This window comes from Strix uralensis, chromosome Z, assembly GCF_047716275.1.
Source record: "Strix uralensis isolate ZFMK-TIS-50842 chromosome Z, bStrUra1, whole genome shotgun sequence".
NCBI lineage: Eukaryota > Metazoa > Chordata > Aves > Strigiformes > Strigidae > Strix > Strix uralensis.
The window spans coordinates 79,680,882-79,708,738 of record NC_134012.1 but is presented as its reverse complement, the minus strand read 5'-3'; the positions used below and the strand labels follow the sequence as shown (position 1 = coordinate 79,708,738).

Here is a 27,857-nt window from a genome sequence, read left to right as displayed (position 1 = left end):
TCTCGCGGGGAGGCGGCCAATCCGGAGGGCAGCCTCGAGTGCCACGTGGCGGCGGCTGGGCCAGCGGCGGTTGGGATCCCAGGAAACCGCTGCGCGCGCGCGGCGGGTTGTCGTCAGGGCGCGCGGTGGCCGGCGCGCTCGGGAGGAGGTGCGGGGTTACCGCCGAGGCCGGCGGCGCGATCAGTGGCCGCTCGCGGGCACCGGGGCAGGGGCTAGGGGGTGAAGGCAGGTAACTCCTGCGCTGTCGCGTCCGTGCCGCCGTGGAGGAGCGGGCAGGGGGCTGGTGGCCCAGCTGGGAGTCCGCAGGGGCTGGCTGAGGCCGCTCCCGGGACAGGGGGATCGTCCGGGGCGGCGCGGGGTGGGGGATGTGCTCGTACGGGGTGGGAGGGAGCGACTGTCGCTCCCTCTTTCATATCCCTGTGGCAGACGGCGAACAGCGCAGTCTCCAGTTCATCCTGGCTTAATGGTGTACTGTGCTGGGGAGGCGGAGCGCTGAAGTAGTGCCCCGAGTCCTTGGCGATATTGAGTGGGTGAAACATATAAAACCTGTTTTGCCTCAATTATAACCAGAGTTATTTGCGTATGTTAGCTGGATGCTGTATTATATATTTAAATACGGTGGTCCGGCAGGTCAAATAAAATGTGTCTAGCTCCAGCAGACCTCCAGGCCATGCCTGATGAAGTGCATAAGCAGAGAACAGGGATGTAGTTAACCTTCCTGTGTGTGCCTTGCAGTTCTGGATGTAGGGCATGGTCATAGTTTCTGTGGTCAGTGGTCTTGTGTGGCGTTTTTTTACTGCCCTATAAACTTGTCCAGCTGTTTCTTGAATCACTATAAACTTATATCTTCCTAAAAAGTCTTAGCATGGAACTAGCTTTATCAGTTTTACTACGTGCTTTATTTTTTTTTAATTTGTCACCATATGATATTTCTGTATTGGAAGAGATAGTAAATAATTGTCCCCTGTGTACCTTCTCAGAGCCAGTCAAGATATTCTAGGATTGTGTCAGATGCACAAACCTCCATGCACAAGAGTTCTGGTTTACAAAGTTGTTTCTCAGCTGGAAGTTACTGTGGATCTGATTAGCTTGGCCCTTTTCCTTTCTACCTCCAAGTGAACTAAACTTCAGTGCTAGGGCAGGAGCTCTTTTCTTTACTTCAGTTAGAGGTGTTGTGTTCAGGTGTTGCAGTGAAGGCCACCATGAAAGAATATTACTTAAGCTCTAGAGATAGAAGGCTAATATGTTGCACATTGATACATCACCTGAAGTCAGTGATGCTTTACAGTTGATGGTCACTTTCTGAAATTGAAATGTTCGATTGTAATTTAGTCATTTCTGTTCCTGTGGCCACTTTGCGGTCATTATCTAATGTTAGTAGATCAGAGCTGAAATAGAGGGGTGTAGAGGAACTATTATTGGGGTTTCTATTCCTATTATTATTTCTACAGTTTCTGTCATCCAAATACTAATAATGTGATTTTTTTTTTTCTAAATTATATTCTAACAAATGGCCGTCTTCATGTGCTTGTACATGTCTAGTAATTCTTGTCCCATGTTGACATTCAGTGTTTCAGAAGATCAACTGAAGCTTTCTAGTTTTTAAGAATATGGAAAAATAATTGCAGTGTGAACAATGTTTGATATCCTATGTGGGATACTGAATGATGTCTTGAGTAATAAATAAAAAAATAGATAAATAAATGGGTCCTCTAAATATACTGATAAATATTCCTACTGAATCACTTATACTATCTGTCCCATAGCTGTATTCAGAGATTCTACTTGGGAGCTAGTACTGTTTTGCTACATGGGTAGCAAAAACTTATGCCTGGAAACTGCTTTCCTAAATTTACTGGTATAAGTATATAAGGCATGCAATAGCAAAAATATTTAGGAAAACACACATTTTACTCTGTATTATCAGAATTTAGGCTTTTGATTGAAGTAGCAGAGAAGCTCAGAACCAGTTCCCTATGGAATAGCCATTTGTATCATTTGATGCTGAGTCAGGGAGTGTCCAAGGCTTTCAGGAGTCTGCAGACCCTGACACTACAAAACTAAATTTTAAGAGGAAGAGAGGAACTTCACAGCAGTTAGTGCTTGAGCATTAGGCCTTTTGCCTTTTGGGTATACCTATTTGTGTGGGAGAATAAAAATGCTGGTTTGTTGGTTGGGTTTTTTCACCCCCTTAGTCATTCAGCTGTACATACCCAGGTAGTGAGCATCACAAGATATCATTGTTTTAGCTGCCACATCAAAGACGTGCTATACAATATGCCACAACATACTCATATTCTGGGTATGCATGTTGAATTGAGACTGTTGCAAAATCAATTATACATTGGAAAAAGTTTATATTTTTTTCTTTTTCTCCCTTATTTTAGAGATACATTTTTTACATAGAAGAAATGATTGAGTCAGTCAAAATAAGAAGACAGTGCATGCTGGATTTCTACTCACATTATGAACATCTTTGTGCTCTTCAAGGCTCTGTCCCACTGAAAGCTGTGAAGGCTAACCTGAGTCAGGGTGCTCTTGATCTAATTGTAGATCACATCAAAGCTGCTGACTGGGCACCACTTCTGAATGCTATCAGGCATAATAAGACTCTAACTTCTATTGCAATAAGAAGTTTTCATCAACAAGGTCTTGGAGAATCAGGTTTGTTAGTGATGGCTATAAAAGTTAAATGTGTTGATGTATGCATGCTAGAATTTGGTGCATAAAACTTTTGTGTGATTGAATACATTCGTAATACCTAATGAATTAATTCCATTTAAGAAAAGCAGAAAAAAAGCAAGGTGTGATTATGATTGCTTTTAAGTCAATAGGGACTGAATTTTACTGATGTGCAATTTTTGTTGTTTACTAGGTGTTGAAAGATATAAAACTTACTTTAGAAGGAGAATTCCAGCAATTCGATCAAAAGACTTGACTGGCCAACTATGCAAAGCTGTCAAAGGCTGTCTCAGTATGTCAGATGTACTAAAAAATATAGAACTGCAGGGTTTGCTTCTGAGGGAGAGAGATCTCATACTTTTAACAAAGGTGAGAATATATTAGTATACAAATAAATGGAAAGATGCTTAGATGTGGAGAAGTAGCAACTAGATTTTATAAATATTTGTCACAGATGAGGATGTTCCTCCTCTAAGATGTCTTTGTGTTATCCATTGTAGGAATGATTCTGCTGAGACATTTAGTATAACCTAGTCTTGCTGAACCTGTCAAAATCACTTAACCTTCCCTTGCCCTGATTCATCAAGGCGTATTAGAATGGTCTTGGCAAAGTCCCTGCCATGTGTTTGGGGCGTATAACTTATGCTTGTGACTGAAATTACTGTGCGTGTACATGACAGAAGGAAAGTTGTGGGACACCAAGGAGATAAAAACAGGTCTTCAAGATGTGTTACTGGAACACTCTCCAGTTTGCTCATAAGTGGGTTCTAGGAAAGGAAGTTGTGGCTTGTTGCCCATAGGCTATCTTGTGCAAAAGAAATGAACCAGCTTAAACTGAGCTTTAAGATTCACTTGTTTTGACCTTCCTCTGAACCCCATAGAGTTTCCTTGTAGGGAGCACAAAGAATTCAGAGCAGTTTGGGTGCTTGGTCTTTTCTCTGTTTGTATTTTTGCTTTTTAAGCCAGTTAACCAACATTGTTTTTATTCTGAAGGGCTTGGCCACAGCTTCATCTCTGGAGAGTGTCTCTTTAGCCCACTGTCCAATTGGAGATGGAGGATTACAAAGTAAGTTCAGAATCAGAAAAGTGTAAATATGCTTCTCACTTTTTTAGTCCTTCAGATAGGTAAGTAAGTTTTTCAGTATTTCCATTCCTCTTTTACATTTGTCTATGATTAAAATGTGACAATCTTCACTTTATTCTACATGGCTTAACACATTTAAAGACTTGAATTTCTTCACTTTATGCTAGTATGTAGCCTTACTACGTTATAATGATGTTTATACTTTCTTAATTTGTTCATGTTTATGTAAGTAAACTGAAATAAAGTATGTTCTAGCTTGTTCAGATAGTCTTTCTTTTTCCGCTAGAAATATATAATCTTAGAACATTTTAAATGTATTTAAAATACACTTTGTATTTCAACACTAGTTCTTTGTTAAGGCTTTTACCTGTTGAAGCTGATTCAGCTTCTCTTAATATGGCAGTGAAAAAGTGTGGTCTGATAAACATGTATGCTTTTGTTTTCTTCAGCAATCTGCCAGAGTGTAAAGAATTCAACTACTATCAGATGCGTAAACTTCACTGGATGTAGCCTCACATGGCGAGGGGCAGAACATATATCAAATGTATTAAAGGTAATTTAATTACCTGTCTTAGAACCAAATGTTCCCAAGAACTTAAATACGTTTGATTTTTTTTTTTTTAACTTTCAAGCTCTAAAGCCAAAGCTCAAAGCACTTTGTGAGCAGCATATGTGAGCTGAAGTATATGAATAGTCTTTCTGAAATTTGTGACTTTGTATGCCAAAATTAGCTTAGGTTACTGGTGTGAAATTTAAATATGGTATTTCTTAGTAAACATCAGTTAAACAAATAAAAGTTCAGACTGATGTTTTCTTTAAATGAGGATTAGGCTGTAAATGTCTGATACCTGTTTTGGGGAGCTCTTCTTTCATTGTCACAAATTTTGAAAAATGTCTGAATTATTCTTAAGCAGTGGGAAAGAATGAGTTTACAGTTTAGAAGCTATGAATTAACTGGTTAGTAAGATTGTGATTAGTACAATATTCTAATTAATGCTAACATTGGTTTGCATAAAAGCATATAATTTCCTCGTGTGTATTTTCCATTCAAGGTGTGTTGAAAGTGTCTGTCTGCCAAAAGGTGGTGATAAGGTGTTTTTCAGCCATATTTAATTAGCATTGCAAATTGGATAGTCAGAACAAACATGACTTAACTGTAACATTTAAAAATGACTTCTATTTCTTGAACTCAGAAATGGTATAACTGTGTTTCTTACATCAGCAGTCAAGGTGTTAAACATCAATTACAAAACAAAGATAACTTGTGATCTAGTCAATAATGACTTTGCCTTTGCACTCGGTAACAGCCTCTTTGTTTGCAAAGCACCAGGCAATGAAAAGACATGGTGAAGCTTGGGCTGAAAGCCTACGTTATAGGAGGCCTGACCTTGACTATATGACTGGCTTAAGGCGGATTACTTTCAACTGCAACATGCTTGTTGGAGATAGAGGAGCAAGTGCCTTTGCAGACTCTCTAGGAGAGGACCTTTGGCTAAAAGGTATTGTGAAATATTCACTCTTAAGATACAGTAGTGGCAGGCAGAAAACTTAACATTGTTAATTACAGCAAATGTAGCAAGCAGAGTAACTCACTATTTAGCTAGGAACGATTAGTCTTTTTTCAAAATAAGTTTCTCTTCCTCATTTGAGCTGTCGGAGTATCCTAATACTACTGTGGTGTCTGGTATTGTCCACTAGTATTTTGGAGAAGTAATTTGTTCTACAGTATATCTGTACAAAATGGCTAATGGTGATGGTGTAAGTCATGTACATGAAATCAAATACTTATCTGTTGAAATTGTTTTATAGTCTGAGCCAGGTGTACAGATAACATGCATACTGATGCAGGAGGATCAGATTAGAGAATACTTAAGCAAACTGGGCAGACAGAATTCCATGAGCCCTGATAGGGTGCATCCACAAGTGCTGAGGAGCTGGCTGATGTCATTGTGAGGTCACTCTCAATAATTTTTGAAGGATCATGGTCATTGGGAGGGGTGCCTGAGGACTGGAGGATAGCAGATGTCACTCCTATCTTCAGGAAGGCTGGGAAGAAGGACCTAGGGAACTATAGGCCAGTCAGCCTTACTTGGATCTCTGGGAAGGTGGGGATATGCTGCCATCCAGAGGGACCTCAACAGGCTGGAGAAATGGGCTGATGGGAACCTAAAGAGGTTTAACAAAAGGAAGTGCAAAGTCCTGCACCTGGGCAGGAGTAATCCCATGCACCAGAACATGCTGGGGGATTTGTGGATGGAAAGCAGCTTTACAGAAAGGGCCCTGGAGGTCCTGGTGGACAACAAGTTGATCATGAGCCAGCAAAGTGCCTTTGTGGCAAAGGAGCCTAATGGTATCCTGGGCTGCATTAGGCAGAGACTTGTGGGCAGGTTGAAGGTGGTGATTCTTTGTCTTGCTTGGCACTGGTGAGGCCAGACCTGGGCTCCCCTGTACAGGAGAGAACTGGAGCTACTGGAGAGAGTCCAGCAAAGGGCCACTAAGATGATGAAGGGACTGGAGCAACTTTGATTTCAGGAGAGGCTGGGGCAGCTGGGACTGTTTAGCCTGGAAAAGAGAAGGGTCAGGGCAGGTCTCATCAAGGTGTACAAATATCTGAAGGGAAGCTGTAAAGAAGATGAAGCCAGGCACTTTCCACTGGTGCATGGTGATAGGGCAAGAGGAAGTGGGCACAGACTGAAACAATGGAGATTCCTCCTGAATGTCAGGGAACTTACTGTAAGGATAACTGAACACTGGCACAGGTTGTCCACAGTGGTTGTGTTGTCTTCATCCTCAGAGATCTGTAAGAGCTGTGTGGACATGGTATGGGGCAACTGGCTTTAAGTGAGCCTGCCTGAGCAGGGGGGTTTTGCAAGATGACCTCCAGAGGTCCCTTCCAACCTCAACCATTCTGTGATACTGTGCCTGCACAACACGAAATAAATGCCAGAGCAATGATAGTACTATTTCATGGCAGCCACATAACTTATTGATGTGTGCAAGCAATGAACTTGTAGAAGCATTGACTTGGACTTTTTAGATGTAAGTTGTGTGTTTGTACATATGATGTTACCTTGGGCAGTTGAATTAATTGGTGCCTGGGAATATGTGGTGGTTTAGCCCCTGCCGGGGTCTGAGACCACGCGGCCGCTACCCCTCCCCCACAAAGGGAGTGAAATACAAAGCCCCAAGACTGAAATAAGGAAAGGTTTAATACAACAGTGCAATAGCAACACAACAAACAACAACAATAACAATAACAGTAATAGTGATAGCAATGAACAGAGCAAAATAGCTACCAAATACAGCAGTGAGAAGCTCGATGTGCAAAACCACGAGTGCACCGCGCTCCCGTGCCAGGAAAATGTGACCTGCCAGGATGTGACATCTGCATGGTATCTGAATAACCCGGCTAGAGCTCCCCCCCTCTGCTGGGGAAACTTAACCCTATCCTGGTTAAACCAGGACAGAATATTACATCTACTAGGAATTGTCAAGAACATTTTTATGTTCCTTCCTTTGCAGTTGTTTAGCAGTTATTTCTTAATATTCGTCTCTAATACTGATTTAAATTTCTAATTTTCTTCTCTGAAAGTAATCTTGTTTTTACACGTGGCTGATTTATTTTTTTTTACCTCCTTAAACATTTTAGCACTTGATTTACAGCAGTGTGGAATATCCAATGAAGGAGCAAGGTCATTATTAGATGCTCTTCAGACTAATACAACATTAGTGGTACTTGACATAAGAAAAAATCCATTAATTGGTATGTATCTGTATCTATCTTTGTCCTCTGTGGTTGGTTTTTGGTTTGCCTTTTTTTTTTTTCAGTAAATCTGGGGGAAAAAATAGACCGCTTATAAGGAAAAAACCTGCAACGGTATTTTGCTATACATTTTTAAAATGAGGGAAGGGAGCAGGGTGGTGTGTACTGCTTATTCAGTCATCTGTTTCTTTGCTTAAATACTTGTCTCATACAGGAAATTCTTAATGAGATATCTTAATTTTTCCTAGATCACCTTATGATGAAAAACATTATTGAAAGAGTTCTTATGAATGGAAATAGTGCTAATTCAGAGGTATGCGTTAGGCATTTTGAAATGAGTTTGGGGCTTTCTTTGTCACTGCCATTACATCTTTTTTTTTTAAAGGACAACTTTGTTCAGAATGAATCTAAAACAGCTGTTCTAGTTATAAACAGAAGTCTGACTCTTAATCAGTTAAAAAAACAAAAAGCCACTATGAAGGGAAAAACTAAAAACACTAGCAGCAACATGATATTGGGTATTTTGTATGATTTCTTATGTAACTTAACATGTAACACATAATAAAATCAAAATATCCATTTAATGAAAAAAATGGAAATGTGTGTGTATACTTGGGCATTATCATAGAATGTTAAGTAAATATTGCTGCTGGACTGCTGGAAGGCTTTGTACTACATGTGTCTGTCTTGTTAACGTGGTCGTAATGGCTTTTCATTAAAAAGTAAAGGAAATCACTATTTAAAATTTTAAAATTTATTTTGAAACTTATTTTTTGTCAATACCTTACATAGTTAAGATTTAAGTTACTCAAGACTATCCTTTCCGATGGTGACCATCTAACAAACCAGAGTTTAGTTGAAGTACAGTACCCCATGCCATCTTTATCTAACAGTCCATAGAGAGTTTACAGTAATGTGCATAAGTGGAATATCTGGACCATGATTAGATACACTGTTTTAATACTAAGTCTTTTGTTTATAACACAGAAATCGGATTCAGTTCCTGAAGGAGACAGCAAATGAAGGAGTGTACTCTTGTTCTGTTTTCAGAGCTGCAACAATTCCAGTTACTGTTCTGAACTTACTGCTCTTTCGGTTTTGTAAAGGCTTAAAAAGTCAGAGCTGTGGATCTGTAGGGAGTATCTAATAAACTGGGAAGTTTGTGTGTAGAATTCCTTGAGCATTAATGCAGTTCCGCACTTCAGTGTCTTAAAGACTTTATTAGAGAAATTGAGGTTGGTTGTGAAGGAGTACTTTTTCTCCTTGGCAGATGCAATCAACACTTGCAAAATGTTGCAGGGATCACATGAAAATAGCATCTGCTTGGAGATGCTCAAGATGGTTGGAAAGTTGAACTGTGAGAAGAAGCAGCTGTCTGGGGAATCTCCCATATACTAAGAGATCACTCAACTCAAGACATTTGTTTTGTATTCATCTGCAGTATCTTAAGTCTTATTGGTGATGCTAGTAATTCTTCATACTCCGTTAACAATGTTAACGAAAAAAGACTGACCGCTGGCTTGATAAGTAACTTTGCTTCTTCCAAAACCAGCCTAGATCCTTTATTTCGTAAGATGTATGAGTAGGCTGTTTTAAATAACATTTTCTGTTTATCATGAGAACAGTGCAGACACTCAAAAAGGGATAATCCACCTGTTTAGCAAGATGAACACATACATTAAATGTTGAGGTTGATACTCTTTTGAAACTGAAACATTTACTACCCTAATCTAGGATTTACAGTTGGCTTTGAGCTCAGTTGCAGAAGCCTGGATATTATGAAGAGAAAAACAGTTGAGTTTCTTTGAGGTAGTGTCCTGATGTGCTCTATGTTGAAAGTCAGTAATGTGGGGTTTTGTTTTGTTGTGTGTGGGTGTTGGTGTTGTGTTGTCTGGTGGGTTTTTTTGGGTTTTTTTTAGGGAGTCAAAACTCAGGGAATAAATTAATAAATCGTCAGAGGTGTTAATGAAGATAAACAGTTGGCCACTAAGCTCTGGTGTAGAAAGAACTGCAATGCTGTTTCTTCATTCTGTCAATAGTAAAAATTCAGCAGTAAGATTTAAAAAAAAATGTACAAGTAAAAACAATTTAAGAGCGTATTTGTGAGAGTCCTAGTGACTTATTCTAAATTCTGGATGTAACTAACACTGGTTCTTTCTATTTTTAACAAGTTTTAACATAATACAAAAATTTTAGTTATTTTCCAGATTTTTCACTGTATTTTTTTTTATATAGAGAATCCATTATAGACTAAGTTTACAAATCTAAAATGATGTTTGTTTCTTATAGCTTAAGCTTGTCAAACAAAATACAGTCAGTCAGCATCTACATTGCTTCCCTTGGTCATCTGCCTCCAAACCTCTGAGGTTTTAAAAGGATGTGCTGGTCCATTTTTTGTAGTGGAGAAAACATGGGTATCTATCTTTGAAATTATTTAATTTAGTAGGGATTTTTTTTTTCTTTTACGTACTGTAGTTGCTAAAGATCTGGATTTCACATTGATAGAAAATGAAGAATCAGTTGGACTAAGTTTAGCCTGTGTGTAGAGACTTCTTGAACACAAGGTGTAAGATGTAATTTTCTGTGTGAAACTAATCTGTCACTCTTGCAGCAAGTAGCCTAACTCATACCATAACTCACAGATAACTAAAGAGTTGCATGGATGATCATATCTAGTACTGCCTCCAGTTTCATCTACCTCCAGTTTCATCTTTTTTATCCTGCCAAAGGCTGTCATAATTCTCATGACTAAAACTCAGTAAAGTGTTGAATTTGTTTATGTCTGAGAAGTTGCAGAGATGCATTCTGTGCCATCTCATCATGGCACCTGTTGTGTCAACTCCATGGTTTTGCTTACGCAACAGAAGTGCTGCCATGTTGCTTTACAAAGAGATGTTTGGTGGGCTTTTGAATAGCCTCGAAATAATAAGCCAATCATAACAATGAAAGATCATGTCTGGGCTGCCACAAATAGCCTGTAATGCACTGTCACCACTTGCTTGCTGTATACCAGCCACGGCAGCCCTTCCAACCTGTTCTGCATAAAAACTGGTTGTTTCTCTTTGCTTATCAATAGCATATATGTGCTTGCTTTGAGTTAGGTTTTCAAGTTTGCAAGAAGAGGTGCCTTCAGATTTGATGGGCAGCTAAACCAGAGGAAAGTTGTATTTTCCTAGTAGCACTGTGTGGCTAGTATAGTGGATTGTAATCGTAGATATGATTGGGTGTAATAGGTGGTAAAAGGTTGTGTAGATTCTGAGAGAGACTGAATAACTAAAAGGAAAAATCCACTGAAGTTGTCTATAAAACAATTTGCTTTCATATTCTCAGCTCAAGGATTTAGTGATTTTTCAACAGTCTTAATATGTTTGCGGTCTTTATACTTAGATGTGGTAGAACAGCAGCAGGCACGGACAAGAGACAGGCTACTGGGCTAGATGAACTTGAGGTTTAATCTAGTATAGCTGCTCTTTTATGTGTATAGTAAAAATTAAGACACTCTTGCTCTTAGAAGTTTACAGTTTAATTTTACTCTTTCTGTCTGTTTTTTGGTTCAGAATGAACACTTGTCTCAGGAGGTAGATTCAGCTGTAGACTCAGCAAAACTTGAAGAAGAATTATTTGAGTCCAAAGTTTTTAAAAATAAAAAAAATTTTCTTGCCAATGATAATCTTGGACCAAACTTGGTTAGTTAGAACACAGTAATGCCATTTTAATCTTCCCTGTGCATTTGGTGGGAATAACTTTGGGGTTTAGGTCTGTCTGAGATAAGCTTTGTGTTAATATCAACTAAATTTCCTTTGATGGCTGCTTCAGTGCTAGACTGTATACTAAATATAGCTTGATGCACACTGAAAAATAAGTGACAGTGTAACTTAAGAATATTTATTTGGAATAATAAAACTTTTATTGGGGAACGGGGAAGCTTTAAGAACAGAGGTGTTGCTATAAGGAAATAAAGTTTGAAGTACAGCAATTGCCTTGATTATTGCTATGTCTTAATTTTAGTTTGGAGGCTTTTACTGTGTAAGGATGAATTTTCATTACAGGCTGTGAAAATTAAACTTCATATTTTTAAAAATACTAACTTTTTGGGTAATGCAAAGTCATGTTAGGGAAGCTTTTATTACTCCAGAGAACTTTGGTCTGAGCCAGTCATTCCTAGTGAGCCAGCTTTCTGAGAATGAAATGCAAAAGCCAGAGATTCCTTTTTATAGGGTTGATGCCATTTTTACTATAAAAGGAGAAGTGTTTTGCACAGGAAAAAGGAAAATAATGGATGGGGTATTATAGTGGTGTTCTGGAAACACTTTTTGATAATGTAGCACTCGGATTCGCGTGAAATCTGTGTTTAAATTGGGGTTTTATGGGATTTTTGTTTTTCCTGAATTTTACAGTTTATTACTAAGTTTTCTGTAACTAGCAGTGTTCTCCATATGTCTGACAAAAAACCCTCTAATCTTAAATGTGCACTTCTTTAAATATCAGTTACTAAAGCAATTTGTCTTTCTTTAAAAAGAATTTCCAGTATAAGTGGCTGATGTCTCCATCTTCCAAGGATGTTTTGAAAACTAGAACAAAGAAAAGAACTATTGTCCTAGGAAGTGGTCGAAAAGGGAAAGCTACTATTCGTATTGGTAATACTGTCTTTATTTTCTCTGGCTGTAGTAAATTTTATCTACAAAATAATCTTTTAAGGTTGAGGAGCTTTAAATACAAAATTTATGATGTGTCTAAATGTCAGTGTTTTGCAGAATAATTGTCTTCAAAAAAAAAGATTCCATTTATTCTTAATTCAATAATGTTTCTTCTACCATCAGTGGTTTCTGTAGGAAACTTGCTCTTGTGGCTGGAAAAATGGTAGGATATGCTGGAATGTGGAAGCATTGCATGTATTTATTCTAAATGCATCCTCTCCATAAGCTTTCACTTGTAGCAAGCTTGGTGGTAGTAAGCTGCCTAGTTGTTCTGATGTTGTAACCTTTCTGTAACACGCTGTCGTCTGCCAGAACAAACAAGCATGCATTTTTTACTCATGTACAAAAAGTTCTAAGATTTCTTTCTTTTAACTTCATTAACCTATTATAAATAGTATGTTTAAAATAACATGTATCTTGAATATTTATAATTAAGTACGGATAGCTGTGATACGCTAAATATTTTTCTACTAAGTTACTAAAAACTTCACTGTAATACTTTTGGCTGTCTCTCTGCTCTAGTTATCTGGAAGCAGAGGTAAGCGTAAATCAAATCGAAGTCTTTGCACAAATAAACTGTGGTGATCAATGTGATGGAAAAAGAAAATGCCTGACTTAAATATAGTAGGGGTGGGTTTACTGCACTACGCTGTTTACTTGTTGAGAACAAACTGAAATTTGGAATCCTGTTACCACAGTTATGCATTTCTATACCATTACAAAATTAGTTGTTTTACTGATCTCAGAGAGAGAATCACCTGAGGTCTCACTAGTTTAACTGTGTGAAATACGAGGTGAACAGTTTTCTGGGCTTGTTTCTGACTTACACAGGACCTGATGAAGAGTGATCATCCACACTAGGTATTTATTCTGAATCTACTTTGAGTAATAGTGTATGATTTAAACAACAACAAAAGACTGGACTAATGAACATGACGTTTCATTATTAATCCTCTTAAGCAAAGGCATTGCTGGTGTTCTGTACAAGTGATCAACATGAGTACCAACTTTGGCTTTAAGCATTTTGTGTTACAAAACCAACGTTCTTCCCGCTACAGCCACTAGAGGGCAATGTGAAGCACACGTAGAGCCTTACTGTCTACGTCGACTGTCAAAGCTCCAACTTGAGACAATGGAGTTGGGTATCTGAAATTAGTAGTCTGAATAAACCTCTTTAGCTACAAAACTTTGCTTCCTTTTTTGAGTAACAGTGTGTCTGTCTACAGCAACCTAACATAGCAGTTAAGTATACCAGTTTATAATTGCAATTAGATAAGCTGTCCACCCCTCTTTTTGAGAAGCAAAAGTTTTTGAACACTTTAGCAAAATTAGACTGAAAGGTAGATTTCCTACAGTCTCTTTTATTACATAGGAGATTTCACTTATGAACAGTAAGCTGTGAATTTATATGTAAATTACTGGGTATAATGAATTATTTTTTCTGCTATTCTTCCTGTTCAATACAGGATTACCGCCTAAAAAGTCTGTAAGTCCTGAAAAAAAAAATACATCTGTGAAAGATAGTTACTCACCAAAACCACTACCACCGGGCACAAAAGGCTTCCTTCCTTGGCGGACTGCAGAACGTGCAAAGAGGTGCAGGTGAGGTTTTCATAGTACAAGGGAAAACATTAAAGCATCAGACCCGTATGATAAATGTAGTAGAGAGCAGTGTTAGTTTTTTAAAATACGTATTTCAAAGTTAAATTCAGAAATTCATATTGCATCCATAATTTTTTCTGTTCATATAAATTTTGAGGATGTTACATAAATTCTATTCCAGTAAGTTTTAAAATACAGAAAAAGATATGATTTGATGGCCATGGGAATATTCAGATGTAGCAAAAAACCTCCCACAACCAAACCCACCTTGCTTGTTCTCTTGTTACTAATGATTTAACAGACTTACTGTAGCTGAAGATGCAATTTAGTTTTCTGAGCTTGTAGTGTAGTTGATTTGGCATCCAGTTCAAGGTGCCTAGGTATTTTTTCCACGTCTTCTTTCTGCTTCGTCTCCCCCAATGCCAACGTAATTATTGTGATCATCTAAGTCCCATGAAGTAAAATTTAAAAAATAAAGTAATTGTTAACACATGGAAGCCATAATTTTGTTGCTATGCTTCCTTTTGAAACAGTATTTTTAACGTGTTTCCTAGACCTTGCTTCTCAAAATGGAGGCTATATGAATATTTAAACAAAAAATTACTGAATGGTCTATCATAACTGTTTTTATTAGACATGTTTTCAAGTTGAACACTAAATTCTCCTGTTAACTTCAGTTCGCAATAATTAACTAATAACTGCCTACTGAAGATATTAACGTTAGCATCCAGTAATGTTGCTCTAATTCATGATGAAGTAGGAATACTAATAGAATAAAATGTAATGAGTGTTGAAGGGATACAGTGCAGTGTTTGATGCTGTTTTTACTCTTACGGCTTCACCTGTCCTAGAGTTCTGTGTTTGGAAATGGAAACAGCAATGGTAACATTGTAAACTTACTTTCTCAGAAGTGTTTTATTTTTTTTCTAACTTCAGAGGCGGGCCAGTGGATAGTACTGAAGAATTACCAGTGAAGATTCAGGTACTCTCTCTTATATGATGGACTATTTAGTAGATGAATACCTGAAAAAAGATTAAAGTGTTCTCAACAGAATCTTATTGTCTAAAAGTTAAGACTGGAACATACTTTTAAAGTTTCTGTCTCGTAGAATTGCAAAATAATAGTTTATGTCAGCACTCAGTTGAAACTTCTTTGATACTTAGTTTACTCCCACTTCTGAATCACTATGTTTTGGTCTCTTAGCTTGATAAGCAAGCTGGGTTTGGAGTATGGGCACAGCCCCTCCAAGGGCAATAAAGAGAATTAACAGCATTTTTCTCTGAAGAGTTCTGCACACCACTTCCTCTCTCCTCCTTTTGCTTTTTGACTACATATTTATGTTTGCACCCATCTGTGAACTGCTGTAGTAAACATACCAGCAGGAGAAAAAATCCCCACTTCCTTCCTTCTCCTTCACATCTCATTTCCATCTCCCCACGCCTCCCTACCCACCACAGAAAAGCTGAAGTGTGTTAGTGTGTACTAATGAATTAAATTGGCACACTTATCCCCTGCTCTGGCGTAGGCTTCCCGTGGGCTGCAGTCCTTTGGGAAAACCTGCTCTGGCACAGGCTGTCCACCAGCTGCGGCTCCTTCAGCCCATCCCTCTGCTCTCCCGAGGGGTCTTCCCTGGACTGGAATGTGGGTATCGGCACCACCATGGAGTTGCTGCTCCTCCTCCAAGCTTGGTGTTCCCTCTGCTCTTTCTCACTCTTGTTCCCTTCTCTTCTGCCTGTCTGGCATTTTTTGCCTTTTCTTACATAGGCTTTCCCAGAGGCGCTGCCCTCTCTGCTGCGGGGCCCAGCCCTGCCCTGCAGTTGGTGGGTCGGAGCTGGCTGGTACCAGCTGTGTCTGGCACAGGGCAGCCCAGGCTGCTTCTCACACATGCCGCCCCTGCTACTAAATCCTTGCCACATATGCCCAATGTACACATCCATAGTACTTCTTAAATATTGTTTTATGCAAATTTATTTCAAAATTACATGGTTGAACGACATATATGCATTGGAAGTGACTCTGGGAAACAACTACATTTAAATTAAGCTTTTGGTACTGTTTAATCTTTGATTTTTTTTTTTGCGCAGTGTAATGCTGTGAGTTGGGTGTGTTTTTCTTGTCTAATGTAATTAGACAGGTGTTCCTGTGAAAGTGACAGTAGAAAGCGCTTCTACATCTGAAACCGAAGACACAGAAGATTTAGATGATGTTATCCATCATCCTGATTTGGCAAAATCATTAGATAAGATTAGTGTAACAAAGTATCAAAAGTTACAGGTAAGAAGCATGTTCTGTGCCTTAAACTTCTTAAAGGCAAATTATATCAATTAAACCATGTTTTATTCAGAAAATTATGGTTAAGCTAATAACCAGTCATGGAACAGGATTTCTGAATAACTTCTAATTATCCTGCATTATGCCACACAGGCTTCTGTTTCAAAAGATGTATGTCAAATATGCACTGGATTTCCAATCTCTGAATAGTTCTAATGAAGATGTGTGTGCTATAAACATATGTCAAATCAGGGCCATAATAAAGAAGAACTTCACTTAATACACACAGCTGCAATATGTTTAATTTCTCTGTTCCAGTCTGGAATCATGGTTCACAAATGTTTTGATCAGTGTTATTGCCTGTAGTATTTTCTTCCAAGTATTTTCTTTATAATGTTATTTGTAAGACCTAAAATATTTTAATGATTGTTGTGTAAAAATAATTTTTAAAATAACTATGTGTTAAAGCTCCATTTTATAATTGAGCTTGGTAACAAACTTTTTTCATTTGCTTTTTATTATTCCTTCTACTTCTTTGATAGCTCTAAATAGCCAGCAGTAGCAAGACTGACTATTGCTGCAAATGTCTTGACAGGGAATGTTCTTATAAAAGGAAGGGAAAACAAAGGGTGTGTTTCAGCGTCTCAGTAATGCTGCTGAGGTAATCTAGCCCTACTAGAAAGTAACACCCTCAGGCAGAATAACTGCCTTGTTTCTGAAGTGTGAGGATTTTGTTTGGAGAGTCTGCACTGCGTCCAAATGAATACTGCTAAAAGTAAGACCTATAGTCAGTCTGGTTTTGGTGGTGGTTATCACAGAGCACCACACTGGGTGAAATGGACTATTCGTGTGTATAAATATTAAGACCATATCTGTCTTTATGTAAGCAAAGTGAAGTTGAAACTTAACTTGTTGCAGACCTGTATGTAACGGGAGAGTTGGGGTGGCTTACAGTTACTGTGGAAGGCAAAAGGGCCGTACAAATACTGCATAAATAACTAGCTCCCATTTTTTTTCTGCTGATGTATACTTTTTTTTTAGGCCTATCCTTTTTCTCTCTAGAACATTTGTTCAGGAAGATTTTCAAGGTTTTCACATGTTGCTGGGACTTAGTTGTATAGGGGCTTTCTTCTTTGTAGGTGATTTCATATTACTGTTTGTGTGTAATATGTTGACATTGTGCTGTGGAGTGGCTTCAACACTCTTCAAGATCATGGTGTCTGGAATCATGAAATTCCATGTCACGTGCATATTGCACCAAAAACTTCTATGCAGCAAGTACAGTGCTTTCAGGAAACACTTGATGTATTAATACTCCGCATTTGGAGAGGGAGGAATATTGCTTTCAGGACACACTGCAGACTCAGACAGTGTTTTGTGCTGCGGTCATATTGACCTATGTTGTCAGTGTTACCTGTAGTATTACATATAGAGCAACTGTAATGAAGGGATAATTTGTGATTAACTGAAGCTTCCTAGGAGGTAAAACTACAGACTTTAGGAACCTTAACCCTAAATTGGTTCTAAATTTCATGGGCTTGTAAAAGTCCAGATTTTCTTGATTTTCAGAATTTGAAAACCAAAATACTTTTTTAGGCATGGTTGCCTATCTGACAGCACTGTTTAAGCAGCCTGGAACTGTTTCTGTGCCTCACCCGTACTTTTTGTTACGTTGATGCAAAGCACGATTTCACGTTATGGCAGAACTGAACTAACAACTTGTCACCATTGAATTGGCTATTTCCCCTTCGTCCCTTAGTGCTTTTCCATTTCTTGCCTCAGTCTTTTTTGTGTCTTTTTTTTCATGTTTATCTAATCATAAGGTAAGTTGTTTCAACTTGCTGGGGTGGAGTAAACTTGTGTAGTTCAAAAAGAAGTGCAAAGTCCTGCACCTGGGGAAAAGCAACCCCATGCACCAATATATGCTGAGGCCAGGCCATCTAGAAGGCAGCTTTGCAGAAGAGGCCCTGGGGGCCCTGGCAGACACTAAGTCGAACACGATCCGGCAGTGTGCCCTTGTGGCAAAGAAGGTGAATGGCATCCTGGACTGTATTAGGAGGAATGTTACCAACAGGCTGAGAGAGGTGATCCTTCCCCGGTATTCAGCACTGATGAGGACACACCTAGAGTACCATGTCCAGTTCTGGCCTCCCCAGTACGACAGAGACGTGGGCATACTGGAGAGAGTCCAGTGAAGAGCCACGATGATGGTTAAGGGACTGGAGCATCTCTCCTCTGAGGAAGGGCTGAGAGAGCTGAGACTGTTCAGCCTGGAGAAGAGAAGGCTCAGGGGGGATCTTATTAATGTATATAATGCCTGAAGGGAGGTGCAAAGAGGATGGATCCAGGCTCCTTCTGGTGGTGCTAAGTGACAGGACAAGAGGCAATAGGCATAAGCTGAAACACAGGAGGTTCCCTCTAAACATCAGGAAACACTTTTATTGTAAGGGTGACAGCACTGGCACAGGTTGACCAGGGAGGTTGTGGAGCCTACATCCTTGGAGATACTAAAGAACCATCCAGACATGGTCCTGGGCAGCTTGTTATAGGTGGCCCTGCTTGAGCAGGGGGTTGGGCAAGATTATGTCCAGAGGTCCCTTCTGTGATTCTGTGATATTTTTCCAGGTTAGTTTTCAGCCATCTTAATGACTCAGAGGCTTATGTGATTGGGTGTGTTCCAGAATTGGAGCACAGTCAGTGACAGAAGCCAATGGCTGATATTGTGAGAGGAGAAGTGGAGGACCCTTTTTATCTGCGTTAACTGTGCTTAGGTACTGTCATTAAACAGCTCTTACTGCCTGAGGGGGGAGCTGACTTGAGGAACTGATCTAGCTGAAAAGTAATCCAGTGTATTTGGCTGTAGCAGGCCTTGCACAGCCTTTCAGTAAAGTGGGACAACCAGCTGTGCTAGAACAATGATGGGATTGCAGAGTGGGAATAAACAGTAAGAGATGGGAACTCCTTAAACTGTCACTGTGCCAAAAAAGCTCTCCAAACATCCCTCAGTGTGACTAAATGACTAGACTTTCACTTTAGTATGTAAGTCCTTGAGAACTTTTCTGCAGGGCTTTAAGTGTACTACTTAGTGAAGCAATATTAGTTGTGTTTTCATTTTTTTAAAAAGATCCCTTGGCTACTGAAAAGCTTAATTTGCTTAAATGAAAAATAAGAACTGATAAATATCCTTTCTTTCCACTAGAGGGAATCTGACATGTCAGAATTGCCTCTGATGAAGAATGTAGTTGAGGAAACTTCCAGATTTTGACATTTTGTCTAAGGGTATAAATGGTGAACTTCCCCCCTTAATATAGTTAGGAGGATAACTCTTTCTACATGTTAATACTACGTGAATTATGTAGAAGTAGAGATTGCACTAAAACGCTTTTTAAAAAACAAGGACAACAATGTAATCAAGTAGAAAAACATGGCTAATTAGTTACTGAAGGTTTTGTTATATTTTTAGTTTTTGAACTTCAGTTTTATACCTCTGTCTAGTGTTGATTAGTCATATTGCATAGTAATTGTGAGGGCTACAGATATATTTGCTATTCAACTTCATCTTAAAGGCTGTCAGTGCTGTTTTTCTGGACTACACTACTAGAAGGCTCAGTCTTGTAGCTTGGATGTACATTAGCTCTCATGTGTTTTTAATATTTTTTTTTTTTTTGGCACAAAGACTAGAGGATTGTGTAAGCCAGTGAATTTCTCAAAAGCAAATCAAAGAATAAAGTGTACATATAATTTAACGGTGACAAATATGTTTGCACAGGTGCAAGGCATCTTCCTTTAAATGTATGCTTCTGATACTGCTTATGACATGTAGCTGCAGTGTTTGTCAATTTTTTGTGAAGTCAGCCATAACCATCAAATACTGTGTACACCTATAGTGTGATAAATCAAGTTTAAACAAAACTACAAAACCTCCAAATTTCTACTTAAAAAATCTTGATAATTTCACTATTTTCTAAGCCTTTGCCCTTTGAAAGTATAAACTAGCAATCTGAAGAAAAAGGTCAGTGCTGTCACCTTTAGAATAGTCTAAAATCTGTCCACAACAAAAATACTATAGAACTAAGGTTTCTAAAGTAGAGTTGTTTGACAAAGAGCTACACCCTAGAAACTTAAAAGATATATATACATACATTCACACACACTATAAGTGAAACTTTAAGAATTCTTCCAAGTCTGTTGTGCCTATGACTGATCTTCAAAGGTAGGTTACAGGATTCTGGCTTACTTGTGAAGTTGTGAATATAGAACATTATGGTCACTACTTTCTGTGCTGTGCTTCTGTATAAAAGGATTTCTAGCTCCTTTTTTCAGAACGTTATTTCCACACGTTCTGAGGTAGATTGCAGTAAGATCATGTTAGCTGTTGAGGGTTCTCCATAGAGATTTCCCCCCAGCCAATGCCTGGAGGTGAGTTTGTTACATCACGACAGTTAGATTCTGTAAAATCTCTTCCCAAATACTGTCTTTGAAAGGTCATTTTCCTATACCTTCTAACATCTCAGTCTCTCTCATGTGTTCAGATGATGAAGATATGACTAGCTTTCTAGTTCCAGGGTTAGCTTGGTTGATGCTAGTCTAGGGCTTCATTGGACAGTAGTGACAGACCCATAATCTTCACTCTGAGTGGTTGTCACTGGGAGGGCTATATCTAGAATATTTTAGAACCTATCTTTGAATCGGATGCAAAAGTCCCTTGCATCCTACAAGACCTATGAGGACCTCTTTGCATTTGTAGAAGGATTATTTCTGCTATGCATTCTGTTGCACACCAGTCTTCTTAGTTAACTACTTGTCTGAGGTTCAGTACTACTCTCTTGAATAAACTTTTGATAGTAAACAAAGGATTTCAGTACTATTTGGATCTTTGCTCTTCTGTAGAACTGATTGATAAGGTGTGTACAAAAAGCAGCATCCTTTGTTACATATACATGCCTGTATACAGGGTATAGAAAAATGTATAGAGAAATGAAGAAGCTTTTTATACTGTTAATTCATATAGGTTACCCTCTGAAAAATAGAGCAGCTTGATAATTTTAACTGTTTTCACCTTTGGAACGAGAAGACTGTGTTAAGACATGCAAGAACAGAAAATCCTATTTGTTCTTCCACTTCACATGCTGTAATTAAAGATGATAATGCTCTGCTATGATTCGAGAAAACGTGGTATTGCTTATCAAATCCTGACTACTGTTCACTGAAACTGAGAGATTCATTACTTAAAACTAAAAGTTAAAATACAAGTGTAGGCATCTCATGAATAAGACTAGAATATATTTGTTAAATGTTTGGTTTTGTTAATTCAACACGAAGCTGGTTAACTCACTGAAACAGCTTGGGATTGTGATAAACTTACTTTTTCTGCTGAAGAGCAAAGTGAAACCAACTGAAGAGAGTACTGTTCTTAAATCTCATAATTTTGTATTCCTACTGCTGTAATAAGGAATGAAATCCTAGATGAATGCATTCTGAAAAATCTAGGTATGGCTACTAAGGATTTTTTTTAGAGCCCTATTTGAGTTTTTGATGAGGTAGATGTATTTAGTTAAAGATGAGGTTTGAAGAGGTGAAGGGGAAGAAGAGGAAGTAGAGAAGAACATACACTCCTGATGGTCATGTCATAGGCTTAAGGGACTTGTGCTATAATCTCATGGTATCTATTGTTACAATGCAAATCTGTTAAGTGAATCACACTAGTTTCCATTTTCCTATGTTAATTTTTTGCATCCTAAAGTTACGTATTGGTAGACCTCTGTCATGTATTTTTGTAGAAGATATGCTGTTGCTTGGAATGCTGTGTGCTTGTTGTTAATTGGACATGTTGAGTTTTTGTATGTTGATCTGACATTTTGAGATAAATTTCATGATAGTTTATCTGTGTTATGATAGTTGGAGCTGGAAGAATGCATGGAAAAATTAAAGGAAGAACAAAGAGCCAGAGTAAAGGCTGAGAAACAGATATTGGAGGTACTGATACTTAACTGTTAGTCATCTTTACTTTTTAAGGAGGCCCCAATCAAACTATCCACTTGCTTAATTAGGAGTAATTATCAATGACCTCTCATGTGGTAGCTTCCAGAGTTTCAGTTCAAAGTCACATGGATCATTTACTAGCCTAAGGGCAATGATGAAATCTGTGTTTAGTAATGTGTGTTTGTTCTGATTGTATTCCAGAGCCTTGAACTCCAGGTCAAGCTACTCTTTCAATGTGTTTCATTCATTTGGTGTATCACTTATGATCTGGGGCATCCTGATGTTTGCTTTTTCTTGAGAAAGTGATTAAATCTGTTTGCAATTTGCAGGGTAGTTCTTTGAGGTCTCCCACTTTCTTTATCATGACTTGCACTGAAAATCTGTTTTTTGCAAATGTTGTTTAATTTAGCTTATTCTGTCCCTTTGATTTTTAAGTTTTGTTTCCGCAGGCAATAAAAATGTTGGATTGTGTTCTGCATAGCAGTCAGTTGTTGTGAAGTGCAGTTTTGCATTATGCCAGAACTGAACTAACAACTTGTCACAGTTAAATTGTGACATCTATTTCCCCTCCATCCATTGTTGCTGACCTAAAAAGATCCTTTGATTTGGTTCTTAGATGTAATCTGGAGTGGAATAAAAGTGGTGGTATCCTTTGGAACTTGAGCAACAAGTGGTTCCCCACAATACAGGGAGCAGATATCCACAAAGGATTCTGCACTCTACAAGGTTCATTTGTAGTCCATGGTGCAGCCATCCCCATCCTCCTGTAATTTGAAGTGCACCAGTGGGCCCTGCTGGGTATCTGTTTGAATACTTGAATGCTCCTTAGGCTAAATACCCACTGCAAGAAGTCTTCCTCTGTCATGCTAGACTGCTTGGACATAGCACCTTGTCTCAGGAGAAGGGATAAACTAAGTAGCAGTTGTATGTATAATTGTTCATTTTGATGCTAGTTTAACAGCTACAATGTTAAATCTATAATTTTTTGTTTTTCTCTCATAAAAGATGAAAGAAGGAAAGCCTGTGGTAGCAGTGATTGCATAGCTGTAATCTTAAATGAGTGTCTGAGTTAGTGTTTCCCTCAAACACAAAACCCTGTATATCTTGCAGTTGTCATTCAACTTACAGTTTGTCATTAATTTGATTAATGTTCAATGTGGAGAAAAATCGGATTGTCTTAAACTTCCAGTTTTGGGATGCACCGTGCAGGGGAGAGGTGCAGCAGTATGCATTCCCTCTGATACAGAAGGGTTAATGTAAGGAGAGCATTGGCCTTCATTAAGGTTTTTTACTAGTAAAATAAATTCTTTGGTGTTAATGTGTCATATAATACAGGCAAAATAACATGAAAGCAATTTTTTTTGCTTGCACTTGCTCTGCACCGTTCTGTACATACTGAAGACAGTACTGAGCCAGCAGTTTTGAGTGCCTGCAGCAATTTCACTATGGTAGCATAGAATTGGAGCTGTGGATAAACAAACCTTCACAGAGCTCAATGTAATAGTGCCCTGAATATTTCTCGTACAGGAAGCCCTCTATCAGTTGTATCAGTTACTTTGGGTATTTCTGTTTGTGATACTACTCCATAGGCTTGCAAAGGTGGGGTTGGGTAGTTTGTTGGGTTTTTTTAACTGGCAATGATAGAAAGGACTTTTACCTTTTTTTATTTTCTTCCCATAGCTGGAAATGGAAAATGCAAGATTAAGGAATCTAAATATCTCCCTATCTGAGGTTCTTCATGCGCAGTCAGTAACCAACATGATTTTGGAAGATGAAGGAGTTCTAGGCAGCATTGAGAACTCTTTCCAAAAGTTTCATGCTTTTTTAGACCTCCTTAAAGACGCTGGGTAGGTTGTCACTTTACTGTCTTACTGTTTCTGCTGAGATCTCTTTTCACAAATATCCTCCCAATAGAGTAGGCTGCCTTTGCCCCTCCTGATCTCTAGGACTATACATGCAAAGAGCAAAGGAAGAAAAATGGACTATGTACCTGCTGTTTAATCTTTTCTCAGAGGGAAAAATATGATCCAAGCAGTGTCCAGCTGAATGCATGTATTTGTCATGGGGGCTTTCAAGAAACCCATTCCAAAAGAGAAGGCGGCTTCTCTTAAAGTATGTATCCAAGTCTTTATTGGATCACCTGTGGCTCTTAACGTTCCCATGATACAAAAGGCTCAAAATGCAGTTGAACTGGCTTCAGAAAGTGTCCTGTTGCCTTTTACTAATTGAAGTAGAGAAATCTAGATGGATGAATCTGGCCTCTGTACTTAAATTCTGGTTTATTTATTATTACTAGAAATATTTTAGAGAGTAGTAATTGAAGTTTGTGTTAAGGCTCTATCACTCTACCTGCAGTTTTTCAGAGGATGGTTCATCCTTCCCATTTGTCAAAGGACTTCAGTTTAAATTCTCAAAGCTGTTTTGTGAAGTTCATGTAGCCAGGCATGTCAATCCCATCCGGGAGAGTGAAGGAATGATATGAAAATACATTGCAGTCTACTCTGCATGTTCAGAGAAGACCACAAAAGATTTTATTTGCCCTCCCTGCCTCCTGCTACCATCCACCATGTAATAATGTAACTTAATGTAAAGTTCACCCTGAGGCTGTGTTTTAATTTTGTGTCAGTCAATTGGTAGAGTTGCCATTACTTTAAGAATTAATTTCAAACTGAGGAGGAAGGGAATAATGCTTTTTCACTACATAAAAAAAAAATTTCAGATGGGCCCTATGCCTATTCATGATAATAGGGAAGTGCTGTGAAAGTTACAGAATACCAATCACAAAGACTGCTCTTCTCAATAAGCTTCTATATATAATATGCTGTGCTATCAATTGATGGCTGCAACTTCCCACTTCTTATTGAGGCTTAAAACACCAAAGTGATAGGTTTGGCCAACTTGTAAAATGGCAGGTGAAACAACATGACTGTATTTGTGAAGCATGCAGTTGGGTTTGGCTGTTAGAGATTATGCTAGTTTGGGAGATGTGCACCAATCTTCTGCTTGAATGAAAAGAGATAATCTTTGTTCTGCCTGACGGAGAATCTGCTTACCAGCATCCTGCTCTGCGATCAGTGCTAACTGGGAGAACTTCATTCTTGGCCTCGTAACACTGAGTGAAGACTGGCAGTTTTGAACCTGTGGCTAATTTGTGGAAAGACAGGAAAATACTTCAGCTACTTGTTTTCATCTTTATTAAGCTATTTTGGGCTTTTCAGAAAAGAATGGAAAAACAGTCTTCAAAGCTTCAAACAGATTCTGTTTCTTCTTCTGGTTTTGAATGTTTAGGTCTTTCACAGGGTTAGAATTTTTTGTGTCATATTCTATTAAACTTTATTTTGCAGACTTGGACAACTTGCTGTAGTAGCGGGGATAGACCAGTCAGATTTTGGTCTTTTGGGGCATCCACAAATGAATTCTACTCTCAGTAAGCCTGCTAACATGCTAAAGGAGAAGTCTTTTGAAGAAGAAAGACAAGAACATACCCAGAATAACAAAGTAAGTCTATAGAGGTAATGCTGGTGGCAATGTACTTGATGCTATTTAATGTACTTTTCAGCTGTTATCCCCCTGTGACTGAAAGTTACAATTACCAAATGATCCATTAGGTTCTTATTGCAATCTTTTTCTGCATTTGTACAGATCATAACAATTCAATGATTAAGCTTTTTAAGTGATTACCATTGGAACAGAAACCATAGTATTTTGTAATGTACAAAGAAATTGTTGGTGGTAATTATGTTGTTTCTTATTCTGAAATAGGAAGTTCCAATAGTGGTTCCAGTAGTGTTTCTTTTAAGTAATTGCAGTGTTTATGTCTAGTCCTGTTAAATTTCTACATGGGCCATGACAGGAATTTCAGGCAACTACAAATTTGCAGTATTACCAACCTAAGGTTTTAGTTTCTACTCTGAAGTCAATTAAGTAGAACACCTTCTGTCTTTTTCAAGGGAGATACTACAGTTCCCTTAAGGGATAGAAAAAAAAGAAAGAAAAAGACCAGGCTTAAGTTTTTAAGGCAATTAAAAATTAAGATACTGGCAGCCTACAACCTTGTCCAAGTTGGATAAAACTGTCATGCTAAGAATTGTTCTGCATTCCAGTATGTGTTTTATATGCAGTGTCTGCCCCATGAAATGTTCCAGATTTCCCAAGAACATCATAAGCTTCTAAAACATGATGGTAAAAAATGTTGGGTTTTTTTAATGCTGTGGAAAGCGATTTGCAGTTTGAATCTACTAAAATTATTTGGACCAATAGAGCAATTCTCATTATAGGTTCTTTGGTATTTGTTACAGTTTGACTTGCCAGAGTGTTTTCAGCTTCTGGATTCTTCTGCACTGTGACATCAACTTGTTCATGCAGTTTGTTTGAATTGGTTTTTTTTTGTTGTTTTTGTTTTTTTTTTTTAATTCAGCTACATTTAGAAGCCTGAGTTTAAAGTGGTTTTTAAGTATAAATGGCAAAGGAAGACTACAAAAAGCTTCAGCTAACGTACACTACTCTCATATTTACCTCCTAGTATTGGTTAGTTCAGATTCTTGTAGCAGCTAGGTGTTGTGGGATAGACTGTTGGAACCACGTTACTGTGAACTGGGAGCAAATGTAATGAATTGCAGGTATTTCAGAATGAGACGCATGATTAGGCTTTGGCTGCTTTAGTGTAACTGACACATTTCTGTAGTATAAAGTTCAAGCCAGATGTGAAACTGCAGTAAGTTTACTCTGTCATTATCACTCTAGCAATCTTCTGAAACTTGCTTGTTTGTAATAAAGGTTGTGTGATTGCTGTTATCCCTGAATCTTTTCTATATTATGTAAAAACTTTATTTTGCTCTGCAGATTTTAGTATATGGCAGTTGAAATACTGGATTTTTTTTCTCTAGTATCTTAATCGGAATTTAAAATTTCAGAACAGAGCTGGGGACATCCAAGTGTCTCTTCCTGGCATGTTTCAATCCCAGATGGTTGTGAATCATTCCTTCTCTGCTCTTAGAGAAATACAAGAACTTCAGGCTGCTGGGGAACAGTACCAGCCAGGCTCATGGAAGGAAAATGAAGCTCAAACAGTTAACCAAAATAAAGAAGATAAGTCTCGAAATAGTACTCCAACATTCTGTGGGAGAAGAGTCAAACAAAATGAACAAGCAAAAGGACATCACTCAGCAAGGCAATTGGTTACCAGTCTTCATTCATTTTCTGATTCCAGTGTACATGTTAAAAGTAATGGTAGCAGAATATGCAGTGGTGCTTCTGGTGAAAAAGGCAAAATTAGTTCCTCAAAGAAATACATCCCTAGAACAAATGAAACAGCAATTCCAAATGATGGAGCAAGAGGAGATCAGAGTAGACTGCAGACAGTAAATCACTCTGGAACTGATACTGGAGGATCTGACTCTGAAATACAAGAAAGTATCCAAAGTGTTACCAGCATTTGAAATGGTTCAGAAATGTTCGGACTGTTCTTTACACTTGCAAGATTACTGAGGCATCCAATTTTTTTTTTTTTTATAGTTTGTGAATTTTTTGTAAAGTAATGTAGGCTTTCTAACCTTTTAAAGCATTGGATGCTGTTTAGTATTCCTCTTTCATGTTTGCATCACTTATCACTAGATTTTTATTTTTGGAAACGTGATGCACTGGTAGAATGGCACCTTTCAGTTTGTACTACATGGAAAGGATTCCTGGTATATGGATTTTATTGTGTATCACAGATCTTTGTTATAGAGTGTGAACTGTTTTGAGCTAATAAAATTGAGTACGAATTCTTTTCCA

General features: G+C 38.2%; 1 protein-coding gene across 5 annotated transcripts; it reads left to right on the top strand.

Moving 5' to 3' along the window:
• Positions 1–27,857, top strand: CEP78 (centrosomal protein 78). 5 transcript variants are annotated; one of them, XM_074855696.1, is made up of 16 exons: positions 1–148; positions 2,388–2,664; positions 2,876–3,051; positions 3,676–3,748; positions 4,216–4,319; positions 5,091–5,265; positions 7,416–7,529; positions 7,778–7,842; positions 12,049–12,166; positions 13,693–13,828; positions 14,765–14,810; positions 15,960–16,103; positions 21,999–22,076; positions 23,763–23,929; positions 25,427–25,580; positions 26,996–27,857. In XM_074855696.1, exons 2-16 carry the CDS (start codon positions 2,412–2,414, stop codon positions 27,518–27,520), a joined length of 2,328 nt encoding a protein of 775 aa, XP_074711797.1. In that variant the 5' UTR covers positions 1–148; positions 2,388–2,411; the 3' UTR covers positions 27,521–27,857. The 5 variants fall into 5 exon arrangements, with proteins under 5 accessions (XP_074711797.1, XP_074711798.1, XP_074711796.1 ...); XM_074855697.1 differs by having other exon boundaries at positions 54–148; positions 27,079–27,285; XM_074855693.1 differs by having other exon boundaries at positions 96–229.

What these genes read in the sequence shown, in the direction of transcription:
- CEP78 (XM_074855696.1), top strand. Translation starts at nt 2,412, where the DNA reads ATGATTGAGTCAGTCAAAATAAGAAGACAGTGCATGCTGGATTTCTAC. An exon ending in ATATATCAAATGTATTAAAG is followed by an intron (nt 4,320 to 5,090) that starts GTAATTTAATTA and finishes TTGTTTGCAAAG; the next exon opens with CACCAGGCAATGAAAAGACA. An exon ending in GAAATAGTGCTAATTCAGAG is followed by an intron (nt 7,843 to 12,048) that starts GTATGCGTTAGG and finishes TTCTTTAAAAAG; the next exon opens with AATTTCCAGTATAAGTGGCT.